Source organism: Thunnus maccoyii, chromosome 9, assembly GCF_910596095.1.
Source record: "Thunnus maccoyii chromosome 9, fThuMac1.1, whole genome shotgun sequence".
In the NCBI taxonomy this organism is placed as follows: Eukaryota; Metazoa; Chordata; class Actinopteri; order Scombriformes; family Scombridae; genus Thunnus; species Thunnus maccoyii.
In genome coordinates, this window is record NC_056541.1 from 18,403,189 (window position 1) to 18,417,368 (window position 14,180).

General features: G+C 40.3%; 1 protein-coding gene across 7 annotated transcripts in view; it reads right to left on the reverse strand.

Annotated features, from left to right (window-relative positions):
* Positions 1-13,879, reverse strand: part of clip1a (CAP-GLY domain containing linker protein 1a) — a 29,375-nt gene extending 15,496 nt beyond the window's left edge. For 2 of the 7 annotated variants that reach the window (XM_042420463.1, XM_042420465.1), the window contains exons 1-9: positions 13,592-13,877; positions 7,941-8,256; positions 5,190-5,752; positions 4,542-4,666; positions 4,222-4,438; positions 3,911-4,108; positions 3,412-3,503; positions 3,066-3,126; positions 86-190 (exon numbers count right to left, since the gene is read on the reverse strand). In XM_042420463.1, the coding sequence (XP_042276397.1) occupies positions 86-190; positions 3,066-3,126; positions 3,412-3,503; positions 3,911-4,108; positions 4,222-4,438; positions 4,542-4,666; positions 5,190-5,752; positions 7,941-8,031 (1,452 nt within the window). In that variant the 5' untranslated portion in view covers positions 8,032-8,256; positions 13,592-13,877. Of the gene's footprint in view, positions 1-85; positions 191-3,065; positions 3,127-3,411; positions 3,504-3,910; positions 4,109-4,221; positions 4,439-4,541; positions 4,667-5,189; positions 5,753-7,940; positions 8,257-13,591 lie in introns of all 7 variants that reach the window. The other 5 variants (XM_042420464.1, XM_042420469.1, XM_042420467.1 and 2 more) reach the window with 5 other exon arrangements.
* Positions 13,880-14,180: the final 301 nt, after the last annotated feature.

Sequence of the window (14,180 nt, forward strand, 5' to 3'; positions counted from 1 at the left end):
GGACTTCTCTGTACCCTTTTCGGCCACTATCCCCGGCCCAAGCCCCCTTTTCCAACGCAGCACACTGCAGAGCAGAATTCATTACCCTAGTGTCTTCTAACTCTCTTTGGAGTTTCTCAGCTTTGGTCTTTTCAAAGAGCAGGCTCTGTTCAAGCTCCTTAATGTGGGCATGCTCCAGTCTGGTCTGCGTCTGTTAGTAAACAAGGGGGAGAGGAAGAGAACACACCAGTGCCACCATCACATGCCAGCCCAACGCAGACAGAGAGGGAGGGAGACAGGAGAGAGGACGGAGGGGTTTGGACAATGATGATAGGGATGGTGTATGTGTGAGTGTGTATGTGTGTCTTTGTGTATGAGTGTTTGGGGGTGGGGTGGGGGGTTGGGGAGAGGGTATTGAGGGGATGGGTGAGTGGAGATGGGAAGACACCCCATGCAGAACTTTCAGGCTGTGCCATAAACAGCTGCACATAGGGATTTATTGTGAAAGATGAGTGGGAAATACAACACAAGCAGCAATAGAAGGGGGCATGTGTTATGGATGTGCAGGATGAGTATGTTGATGGAGGAAGTTTAGAAATAACCATGCAAAATTGACACCTGGTGAACAAAGCATATTGATTGTTATGATACACAGAAAATTTAATAATGTGTGTCAAGCCAGCAAGTAAATAAAGTAGAAATGACTTCATCACATCATGGAGAGAAAGCAGTGACCCCCATACTTCATTCTGTGACATGAAGTCAGTGCGTTAAATCATACAGATATCTAATGTTATGCAATTTCCATTTTGATGTAAAAATAAGAATTCAATAAAAAAAGACATCTTTAATTTTGCTGTCTGCATTTATTATATTTTCCATCTAAACTTAATTGTACTTTTTCCTGCTCAATTACACAGACCTCACATAGAGATTGTGATTTCATACTGGTGAGCTAATGGAGCCTGTAGCATTATCAATACCCACACTGCATTCTCTCTTTGGTGATAAGGCCATTGTCCACACTGTATAATGTAAGTACTGTATAAGAAACCACCAGTTATCAGACCACCATGTGCAGGATTTGTGACCAAAAATCAATCAGTAACACAGAAGCATGTGGGTTTCAAGAAACAGAAGGTTCCCTTTTGACTTCTTGGTATTGTGTGCTATGAATAAGGGTTTTATGACAACTTAATGAAGCATTTCCTGCAACAATTTTGTGTTCTAGTCTTACATGTTACCCAGCGTACGTTGTTTATTGTGAAAGTTTCATTTTAAAAAGGGGAATGTCACCAATTTTAAACATTTTGCCAACAACATTTGTCAGGTCATACCACATTAAGTAGAGTGTGTCGTCTTTCATGGACACAATCTGACAAACTTAACTGTTTAACTGGCTGACCGTAATATTACATTCAAAAGGTAATGAATTAAGCATGATGGAAGTAACTATTAAACTATAACTAGAAAAAATTTAGATCTCACTGTGTATTTTCTGGGTACTGTGAATTTAAACGTTTACTCACACTCTCTGACACTTTATGCATCCACTGTTCATGGTCAGTTTAGTAGCAATAAACTACAATGTAGCCTAACGTTAAAAATAAGACCTTAAGCTTATCGTTACCTGAGTGTGCCATCCTAAAAATTACATTTGAATTCTCATTAAGCTGAGTGATATTCCCCTTTAGTTGCAGTGGGCAGACTAAACTCAGGTATGTGAGAGGGAAGTGGAATGACAAGGGAGCATCTCCAGTGGTTCCATGCTGAGCACTGGACCGACATGAAAGACGAGGACGGGAAGGAAGAAGAAGCAATAACATCACATCACTGAACAAGGAGGCACTGAGGGTTATAGCACAACATTAGTACACCTTCAACAGCTTGAAGTCAACAAAGCAGTTTTAAGTTTGACCTGTTCGGACTGTTGTTTGTTGGTGTATTTCAAGCTGCATGCAAGTTTTTAATATATCCACAGCTGTGAGTAAGTAATAAACTGTTAGTACACAAGCTTTTAAAAAAAGATAAAGGGGTATTCTAACCCTGTAGCCCTCATTTTAAAGATCTATTTTGAGATTGGATGCCTTCAGGGTAATTGAGATGGTCCCCTGTGAAGCACTGTGGAATAAATGACAAATCCTTTGATCAGATATGAACACAGATACCACTGAGCCCCAATACTCTGTACATCAAAGTTGGGATGAGAACATGACTCACTTGAGAAAAAGACAATGAATAATCGCAGCCTACTGTGTTAAATTACAATAAATTATGTGAGGGAAGATGCAAAATGCAGGGACTTTCTTAACAGCTTAGCTTTGATAATGAACTATGACAACAAAACCTTACCATATTAGGTAAAGATTAAACATATAATGTTTACAATATAATGTTTCATTAGGCTAACAATAGTACAACAATGCTAATATACCATTTAATAAGACAGGTTTAGTGACCTCAAAGATATCAGGCCTGGGTTCTTCTATATTTCTGGTTTAGGCGTAGCATGGCTTTGTCATCAAAGCCAGAGCTTTCCTGCACCATTGGGTGCATTTGACAGCTCATCGCCCTGATGCAGGATGAGGAAGCCTGAATCAAACAGTCCATGCAAACATGTCTACTGAGACTGCAGAGTTGGTAGCTTCTACTGATAACACAAACGTCAGAGAATGAAAATGCTCTGTCAATGCTGGACTCAACTGCAGCTCTGTGACAAGAGATGCCAATTAATCTCATGCAAGCTTAAAAGAGATAAACCGATGTAAACAAAGGAGTCTAATCAATTTAAAGTCAACAATAAAGTACAGGTTTAATGAGAGCTGGAAGTCTAAGATAGAACCAGGGTGCAGGGTGACTGCAGCACCTGTGTCCAATTTAATGATAGAATTTAGCTTTTTAATCAGTGCGACAAATGTTGCTTTAAAAGGTACCTGCAAACTTTTTATTTCAATAGAAATATACAATGTCTGATTTCCAGTCTGATTTGGTATTATTGCATTGATCAATGTATTGTTTTTCAAATGTAAATTTAATAAAACATGTAATATATGTTATAATCATGTGGCTCTGTGTTGTGTATTTACCTCCAGGTCTCCTTTGGTAATACAAGCTTCTTCTACACGGAACTGAAGGTCCTCCACCTTCCTATTCAATAGAGGAAAAAAGTGTCAGGTTTTTTTTTTTTGTTTTGTTTTTTGTTCAACCTAACTGGGGAACGAACAACCTCTACACTACAATGATCAAGAGAAAGGTTAAGCCAACTCAGGCACACCACATTTTTCTCATGACTTTGTAAGACTGTAATAGTACAACAGCATTGTGATCTTAGCTGCCACTTTCTCATTTTCCGTCTGAACAAACTGATCTGCTGGAACAAAAACAATAGCTACTGACATGCTGTCATGAGTGACTCTGTGTCTTTGTCCTTACCTACGCTCCTCCTCAAGCTGATTCAGCAGCTCTACTTTGTCTTTGTCTGCAGCTTCTACCAAGGCACGTAACTGATCCATCTTAGACTCCATCTTTAACAAAAAGGTCAGACATTGGACAAAAATGTCCATCAAAAGAGAATAAACATGCAACCAAGCAGAAGACATGAGGTTATACTTCAATTAGTAATATAAATAAAAAGGCGTGGGGGTGTTATTATCTATAGTTGTCAGAATCAAATTTTCTCCTCAGTAATCATAAGATCAGCTCTAGTGTTATTTTTCTGTGACATATGTATAAACATGCAAATACTAATATCATTGATTATTTAAGCCTGACTAGTGAGATCAAATGATCTCTCTCATTCAATGTAAATGATTCTAGTTAACTAAATGTAAACATTGCAAATTACACTGAGAAATGATTAAGTCAACCAACACTTTATGATCAACAGGAGGTTCATGCAATGTGATATTAATCAACCAGTGGGTGAGCTGACCTGCTCCTGGTCATCCCTGAGCAGGGTAATTTCTTGCTGCATCTCTCCAGCATGGCTAGTGGCCTTGGCAACCTCAGCTCTCTCCATGTCCCTCTCGGCCATAAGCTGCTCAATATGCTGTTGCTTCTCCTTCAGTGCTTCCTGCAGGGCTGTGGTGCCTGAAATCTTACGATTATACCGTGATGATGTCTCTGTTAGCTATGTAGAGACAAAAGAGAGATATGGTCAGTAAAGGTCACATTAAAAGACTGACAGACAACTACACACAGCCCTGTCTAGGGAAACTGTCACAGAGTGTGTTCATATCTCACCAGGCCTGTGCGGCTAGGCTTGGCGCTGACAGAGGAGGCCACAGAGCTCATGGTACTGATGGAGGAGGCACTGGGGCTTCGCTTCAGCCCTGATGGTGTTGCCACTACTTTCCGAACCGTTGTCTTTGCTTTGGCCGGCGTGGTGGACGGGAAGCCAATGCGTGTGACTTTGTGCACTGGAGCAAATAAGCCATACTTGGGTTGACACTGAAAATATCTGGGGACAGATAATTGAATACAATTATGCTCATGGAAGTCAAGTGGTTGACAAGTTGAACACCTTTCCTCTTAGTTATTCACAGATCCAGCAATGTTTGTACCTTGTGCCTGCCACTGCCCCATCATTCTTTCCTAAGGGCTCATCCAGTTCCACACCACACCACTCGCCTTTGGCAAAATCTGTTTCCCCGAGGAAACGTACCACTCCTGCCTTTGTACCACCGACCTGAGAAGAAAGCACTAAACATTAGCCAGCATTCAAATCCCTTAACAGAAAAAGAGGCCTTAAAGAGTAATCAGCTTTGCGTGGTAATAAACCCTTAGTGAGATAATTCCATCAAAGCGACAGAAACAAACATGTGCCAGCTGCAAAGAGAATGAGGCCAAACTGTCACCATGTGAAACTGAACATGTTTTTTTTTTTCTTTCAATTATTTAAACGAACAGCTGCAAAGCTTACATTGTACTAAATTTGGTAGTGGTGAGCACATTTCCTCTGAAGCCCAATAGTGAGTGACACTTCCTCATTACAAAATGTGTTAAACACCCTCCTGGTTAAAGAAAGGGAGAAAAAAAGGGAATTTGTCAGTAGGAAGGAAGGTGACTCAGTGAGTAATGTGCCTCACGCTGACACTAATTTTGTCACCCAAGTAGCAAAGGCCAGATTATGTGTCACTGTCACTGTGTCACTTTGCTGAAATATCCTGGGAAGAAAGTTTTTTTCTGAGATAATATAACATAAAGCTTACCAGTACACGGTCACCCATCTTCAGTTCCCTTTCCCCTTTTTTGACTGATCCGGTCTCTGAGAGGTTGGACACAGATTCACTGTTTGTGCGTGCTAGGTTGGAAGATGGCGTAGCTGGTGTAGCTGGTGTAGTGGACGAGGTCTTCTTGGCTGATGTGGTAGTTGAGGGTAATGTTGATTTTTTGGCGGGAGTATGGGAGGCCACGCTACTAACTGAGGGAGTGGGTGAAGCGGCACGGGATGGCGGTGCCGTCTGAGTTCCATTAGCCTCCCCCTCTGTGCGAGACAACTTGGATGGGCGGGTAAATATTCCTCGCAGGGCTTCACACTGGAAGTAGCGCACCCCTGCCACTGAACCGTCATTCTTCCCAATAGGCTCATCTAGAACAATGCCGGCCCACTGTCCTGGGGCAAACTGTGTCTCTCCCAAAAACTGTATGTAGCCTGGCTTATTCCCGTTCACCCATACTCGCTCCCCAACCTGGAAGTCCTCCCCAGCATTCTGGGCGTCTCCTCCGCTGGCACTTGCAGCTGATTTGTCGGCTGCAGCAACTTTAGCTCCTGCTGAAAAATAAGGAAAGTGAAAGAGAACAGGACTTAAAAATCCATTGAGGTAACTGACTTGTATCAGGAGGACAAATGTTGTGCAAAACATTGAAATACTGTGTGATTCAAATCTATGATAGATTATACAATGCAAGTTTAATCTTTCATGTTTAAACGCACAATATGTAATTTCTGCCGCTAGGGGTCTCTCAAAACAATCTATCAAAACAATAACAAAAAACACGGAGTTTGATGACGTTGTGAAGTCGCGTGGGATCATGGGAGTTGTTGTCTTCATTGTTAAACTACCAGCTTCTCCGGGTTAGGATTACTCCTGTGTTCATTGTTCAGGAGGTTTTTACCAGGAGCCGAATTATCCGCAAAAGGTCTCCTCCTCTCCAGAAAAAACGGACTTAGTGATTAAAAAAGATAAAAACACTGAATAAGGCAGTTTCACGTTTAAAAAATAAATAAATCAGTGTTTCTCTGACGCTGTTTCGCAGACACAGGACGTCTGGGAGGGGCTGTGAGCCAAGCTGCTGCTAACGTTTGCTCAGCTTATTTCTCTGACAACTTAAGATCCAGGCGTCCAATGACTAAAATCCTTCATTTCGTTAAAAGATATAGTTAAAAAACAACCAAGATCTAACAACCAAGATAAAAATGCAGCTTAAAACTGAATAAAAGTCAATTTATGACTGGCAGACAACATCAACGTATCATCTTGTATGTGTATAATCTTGTATGTGTATAACCACAACGTTGACGCATGCATCTTGTGCGCGTATACTCTTTGGTATAGGAGTATGATGCCATTGACAGGCAACCAAATGAAACAGACTGTTATCTTGATTAAAATTACGGATTTTTCTGCGTTTCAAAATTGTAGGAAACATTTGGGATAATGTAAGTACACAACTCAACAAAACATATAACATAGGTCTAGTTGTTTTTAGTCATTTTTAACGCAGAATAGTTACATATAACTTTAAATGTCTATCAGTAATAAAACTGTGAAATAATTAATAATAATTAAACATTCTAAATTCAAGATTTATTTAACCTTGAGTTTAGAATATTTTATCAGTTATGTGTTCCCAAGGTCAAGAATGACACTGACATTAAAACATGACTTTAAACTATCAGGGTCTGCAGTGACAATACTAGTGCTGCTATAAAAAATCCAGGCTAAATGAAAAGCTGTCTTTAACACTATCCCCATTCATGTAGTCGTGATACTGGCGCAAAATCTGTGATGCATAGATCTCTCTAATGCCATTCCCAGTGTTATTGCACAAGAGTCACTTCAATATGAGACTGTGAGCCATTTACAACAAACCTTAACTTACTAATACAAACAGCTGTTCTGTACAGAGTTTTTCTTGCCTTCTTTGAGAAACATCTGACACAACTATAAACTGAAACTGTCAAATTTTGAGGATGGTTATTTCCTGAAATGGATTCATTTAATAATCAATTTACCAGAGGACAGTATGAATTACAAATGGGTGGGTGTAGACAGTGTTTCACATGGTGTACAGTATCATGGTTGCCCCTAGCAAGGCTAAATTAAAGTGGCACAGTTATGACTTCTCCCTAAGGCTCAGGGACAATTCAATATTACTGTTTATCATGTTTGCATATAATTGTATTGTGCTATAATCCTCATATTGATAAATTCACTGATCACCATTCTAAAATATAAATCTGGCTTAAATATTTGAGATAATATATTTTTAGATATATCTAATCACACAATATAGTTGTAGTAATCTGTCTTGCAGTTTCTGTCTCAGATGACTGCATAAGTCACAAGGGTCTGAAATGCCAAAAGCCAAGTCAATTAACCTTGGTTTGTGTTTAATTTGTATTAGACATGACTTTTTCATGTCAGTGGTCACAATTTTAGTTTGACATTACTAAAACAAGAGGTTCCCATTCTCACTGTTCGCAAGGAGTATGCTCTCACATCAGTTGTAAATACAAAGACGATTTTACCAAGCATAATGTAAAACAGATCTGACATTTGCATAACATCACATTCACAAGCCCCATTGGGATGGCAAAAGAAATAAAAGCAGAAGCAACTTGGTCACAGCCCCGGAAGTATCAACCCAACAACAACCCCTGGCTCCAGACCACTGGAGGGGAAACACTGCTGCTATTCATTGCAAGTTGAAGAACGTGGACATGAAGAGATTCTTACCTGTGCCGGGGTTGGTCTTGGGTGCCCCTGTCCCAGGAGGCCTGGCTATCTTGCTGGGCACTTTGATCCCGCTGCCCTTGGCTGAGCTCATGTTTCCTCCTGTGTTCTGTTAGACCCACAAGGCTTATGTCCGTCAGTGGGTGCAGACTGACCCCAGACCATCAAAACAACTGGTTGCACCTCTGTGATGGCGAAGTTGTTCTCTCCGCACCAAAATCAATTTAACAAAGAAAATAAATAAAAACAAACAAAAACAAAAAACAAAAACCAGGAAAAGGGAGGAGGGAGAAAAAAGTGGAGCTCACGAAAAAGGACCCTGTTTGGAGAAAGTAAAAGTAAAAAGAGAAAGAGAAAGCAACATTACTTGACTTCATTAGTCTGCTGACAGCAATAATTTAGAGTACTTTGAGTAAACTAATAAAAACAGCAAGCACATATATGTCTTCAAGGCACGCTCTTTGACTTTGTATTGGGTGCTGTGTTAATGGAGACATTTTGTTTCTGTTATGACAACAAGCTCCTCAGCACAGACCACGTCACAGTTAGACCTAAAAATATCCTGTCAAAGGCCAGACGATATGCAGTCTATGTTACTGCCATCATGAACTTCTGAAGAGATCATCATCTGTGACCTTGACCACAACACACACACACACACACACACACACACACATACACATACACATACACACACACACAGCACTACAAGCGTGGTCTCTCTCAATCTGACATTCTGGCATATAAAATCATGCAAGTCTGGTTGGAAGCTTTTTCTAAAACAGGATTACTGTAGAAACACGACCACCAGCAGCAGTAGCAGATTATCCTGTTTGGCAGATTACCTCACCACACAAACAGATTGGCTGAATGTACTATTTAAACACGGTCTTCAGGACGCAAAATTAGCACCAGCCACCAGCCAAATGCTGGTAGAAGCAGTGGATGGTAGATTTGCTTCATTCACTAGCCAAAAAATACAATGGTAATCTATTGAGCAGCTGGTAAAATTTTAACATTCACTAGCCATTTGACCAGTGGACAAAAAGGTCAATAATTTTGAACCCTGATAAGTCTTCCTGTTGTTAGTAGGCTGACAATATGACTGACTGTGGCATAATGATACGTCTTTACAAACCTTCAGCCTTGATTAATTAAATCAAACAAGAGCAAAAATGAGGACAAAATACTGAAAAACCTTGAGTTTCAGGCAGAGTTTACTGACAGATTTGTATTATTTCAGCCTATTTCAGTAGAGTGTTGCATCAAATAAACAGAACGTCTGCAGAGCAGGTGCATAGAAAGTCCAGGACACAAAGTCTGATGCTTGATTGTGCAACCTTCAAACAGTAGGCAAACTACAAACAAACAATCCAAAGCAAGGGTGATCTACTTTTTCAACATGACCCAACAAATACCATACAGTTATCTTAAACCTGCAGTGCAGAATTTTTACATATAAATTCATATCTGCTACATTCAAGGCCTTTGCTAAACAAGTTCACACAATGTTGGTTAGGCCTATCACCGCTAGATAAATCTCTCTATATTTCACAGTACACAGAGTTTTTAAATCTCATGTTGGGCGGGCTGTTGGGTCGATAATCATGCGGCTCTTCTAGACTTTCCAAATGTAATCAAACCAAATGGATCAAATTCTGCATTCTGAAACAAGTCATTTTGTGGGGGTTGTGTGACGCTCAAAACAATTTATCCACCGTTTTACAGCAGCAACTGAAAAGCCTAACCTTTATCTTAATGTTATCAAACTAAGAGAAATGTCCTCCTCTTGCCCTAGTAACGTCTTTGTACTCGGGAACTCACAGCCCAGTGCCCCCCTTTACTCTCACTGCCAGAAGGGGGAGACAAAAGTCCCGCACAGCAGCTTTAACTGTACACGTTATCATGAGGGCCTGGAAATTTTATGTGTGTAATTATAATGAAGGCCTGAAAAGTGTATGTGAACAATCATGCCTCTATCATGAAGTCATATTGTAATCTTACATTTGGTAGTATGTGATTAACAGAGAAATAAATAATATGCATAATTGTTTTGGGTTTTCAATATTATGGAATTGTATTATTTATCATCTTTAGGACAGATTTAGGGTCAATGATTTGTGTAAATCAAATATATTGTTGGAATTTGCTTTAGCACCTTACTTTTACTACAAAGAGTGACTTACTGTAATTGTTAACTATGGCCACAGACCACATCAATAAAATATATGAAATGGCTTGGGTACTATAAAAAAAGGTTTCATTAGGGCAATCACCGGTAAACACTTGAAGGATCCTGAGGCAAATAAATAATATAAATGTTTTGAATGTTCTGAAAAGGGGCTCGATTAGATTCTTAAATAATTTAAATGTCCTTTAATATGAGAGAAACCTGTAAAATATTAGATTAACAAACACACGATGCCACAACTTTACATTTCCTTCTCACTCCTGCGACAGACTGTTTTGAGTCAGTTTGAAGTCAGCTAAGGTGCTTGACCTCACACAGGGCTTAAATCTAATATAGAGAATGTTCACCAGCGTCACGAAAACATACCTTTCATTTTTGAAAGGGCCTAAGAGCTAGAGTATGTAAGCTCACCGAACAACCAAGAGGACATGCTCTCATGCTCTCACACACACACACTCCAAGATATTTCTCAGTAGAGAGAATGAAGGGTGGCCATCAGCACGCAGCGACCTAGTTTGAATGCATTGCTCCAGTTTTTACCCACTGTGCCTTTGAATGACACTGATTAGTGCCCTCAGGTCAAGGGAGGTTCAGGGCAAGAAAGTATTTTGATAACGCCAGCATGGTGGTACTTAAACTCATACAAAAATAGCCCATATGTGATGTGATATGTAAATATTTTAGAGTAAAACTTCTTGTACAACCTTTAAAAATTTCACAAATGTTATCAACATTTAGGCTTATAATTGACCCATAAGTGGTATATGATAAAAAAAAATATTAAGCATTAATTGGCACATTGTTATGGCAAAATTATCTGAAAATGACCTAGCTGTACTATGACTGTCTTGTGAGTAATAACAGAGGATGTTTCAGCTCTGACCGGTGAGCTGATGCAGTCAGCTGAAAATGATCCACTTAGTCTGGAGAATTTCCCACTGCAGTCATGTTAATCTTTTGCCACTGACTCTCACTCTAATCTGTAGCTAGGAAGAAAGCCAAATACCAATGTTTTGCACAAGTGTAAGGAAATGAATCTACTGCTGTATTAAGTAAAATTTTGAACTAGAATAAACTTATTCAGTAATCACCTACACCCAAACAGTATCCCTTGTAGTCTGGTTCTATTTTTTTTCTGATGTAAACAAACAAATTGAAACGGGTAGATGGCAGCCTGTAAAACAGAACTGAGATTTAGCTTACTTCTCAAATGACAGTATATGAATATTCAACTTCCATGTGCAGTGACTGAAGACATATATTTCTGCTCAAACGGGTTATGAACACAATGGAAACTCTCTATGAAGATTTCCCTGTACATCATAATCAAAGGCACTTGGAAACAAGTTCATGTAAAATAAAACACTATCAATCTGTAGACAGATGTAGCCGACTGTCTAGAGTATATCTTGCTGACTAAAGTAGTGTGAAACCACTAATGATTGAGACGTAAGCTGACTTCGCAGTAACAGCAGAAACTGTCCGTCCATTTCAGCCTCTCAAGTACTTGTTAACTGATGGTGGGGTGTCACTGGTTACACAAGTCGGTGCGTTTTCATTCCACATTGTCTTACAGCGGGCTAATATTAGATGCTGGCATCAAGAATACTGAACCAAGTACGAATAGGTTTCCTTTGAATGTTTTTATAGTAAGTCCAGCTGTGACTGATGGTCTAAATCTGCAGCCTTTAGCTGTGGATGAATCCCTCTCAATCTCTGCTTCACACAAGGACATTTTTATGAGATCTGTAGGGCTGACACAATAACCTCACAACTTGGAAAAAGAAGGATGAACACCTTTACATCTTCAAAAGTTTGTATTCACTTAATTATCCCACACTCCTTCCCTCTTGCTTCTGTCATCTCAAGGCCAAGGAGAGCCGTGGTTCTTCCTTTATGAGGAAACATCTGCCAGGATGATTACGTAGGCCCCTGCTAGCACTGACCGAGGAAGGTGGAGAAACAGGACACTAACAAACACAGAATAAGAGCCAGAAGTATCCTGCGTCCTCTGAGTCTATGAATACAGATTAACCTGTTTTGAAGTTAACAAATCTCATTGTCTAAAAGCAGACAATTAACCTGGAGGCATTATATTTCCACACCGCCCTGTCCTACACAAACTCTGGTCTGCCAATTTTTCCCAGACATAACGGAGACCTGAACCAGTAAAATATAAGGTTAGGATAGTAATGTTTCCAATGAGGCCACAATGTAAAAATCCAGACTTTCCAGAAACCAATTGAGCCTCTTCAACAGGAACATTTAGGGCATTTGTCTTTGCACAGAGTAAATCTACCTGCTGGTTTGTTCATGTCATGCATAATAGTTTCCACTCCAGTGGGGGTATGTATGACAAGAGATCAAATATTTATGTAAAGTGACCAATCTGTAAAATTGTCTGGCTTCCCCAGCATACCCAAGCCACTCAATCACAAATCTTGGATTTAAATTCCATATTGACAAGTATAATGTCAAGCAGAAATGTCAAAATAGTCATATGTCAATGTTTTAAGTAGTAATGACTTTGAAGCTCATGAGACTGCAACCCATCAACGTTCAGTCATGTCAATCTGCCCGAACACGCGGAACTGCTTTTTGTCTGACACAGGAAGGCTACTAAAAGCCTAGGTCACGCCTTTACACCGCTAAACTGACTTAATGCAGAGACTCCAGTATTGCACACTTGCTTCACAGACATATTGGACTGTGTGCCCGTGTAATTAACTAAGTAATATACTGGGTGGGGGGTCTGTCCAGCGAAATGGCCTCCTAACGTCACCCCACCTTCACCTCCATCAGTAGCTAACGGATTGAGAGCTGTCGATGAGGTGGCACATCTGGCAAGAGTAACGTTAGAGCCTGAAAAAAAACACGATGTCAGCTAACTTACCTTAACAAGACAATTCTACCTCTCTAGTGACACAATATCCCCGTCTATAATGAGTACGTCCACATGTTCAAACACCAGAATAAACTCACTGATAGACCAGTGTCTTAAGCACAGTGGTTGAAGCAAATTCCACAAGTCCAAAAGTCTCCGCAATGTCACCGGAGCTCCAGCAGGGCACACTGCTGCTACAAGTTGAGAGTCAGCATAATAAAATGTTACAGATAAGCTAGATCACCTGCGAAAATAGCTTCCCGTATAATATTTAATAAGACGTCCGTTGACTGTAATGTCACCTCTCCGGCTTAAATTAATCACAGCCCGCATATCACGATAAGAATAGACGTGATTAGTTGCTAAGTAACGTTAGCAGTGAGGCCCGAGCTTTATGGCGAGCCGGTGGTCAGGACCAAGAGGAGGCTAGCTAGCACAACTAACCTCAACTAACTAACGTCTAACGTCTACGTTACCTGAACAACTTTCACCTCTCCTTTCGTTCCCCTGGTTTATCGGGACTAAACAGGCAAGCGAGTTTAAAGGAAATACATGGCCTCGGCGTGAGCTAACACTTACCTGTTATATTCCTGGATAAGCCTACGTCTTCTGAGGAAAAGAATATATAGCTAGCGAGCTAAGTGAGAGAAACCACGACGACTGCTGCTCGGTTCAGCCGTAGGCAGGCTGTCTGTCCAACGGCCGACAGGAACGTCAACGGTCGGTGCCCGACCAAAGACGACGTGCTCAGTGAGATGCTTCACTCCCCCTGACTGCTGGGGGGAGCCAAACACTTCCAGACAATAAAAACTTTACTGTCTCAAGTAGGTAATCAAGCTGGCGTCACCCTGCGAGAAAACGAGAGTCACATGATCAGTGGTGGAAGAAGTATTCAGATGTTTCATTGAAGTACCAATACAACAATGTGAAAATACTCAATTACAAGTCAAAGTCCTGCATGAAAAATCGGACTTTAGTTAAAGTACATAAGTATTAGCAGCTTGATGTAGTTAAAGTATTAAAGTAAAAGTAGTGGTTTGGTCCATTTGACTGATATATTACTATATATGACAACATGTTGCTGTTGTTGCTGCTGGAGGTGGAGCTAGTTTCAACTACTTTATGTACAGTTAACTAGTTTAGTCCAATGGTTCCCAACCTTGGGGTC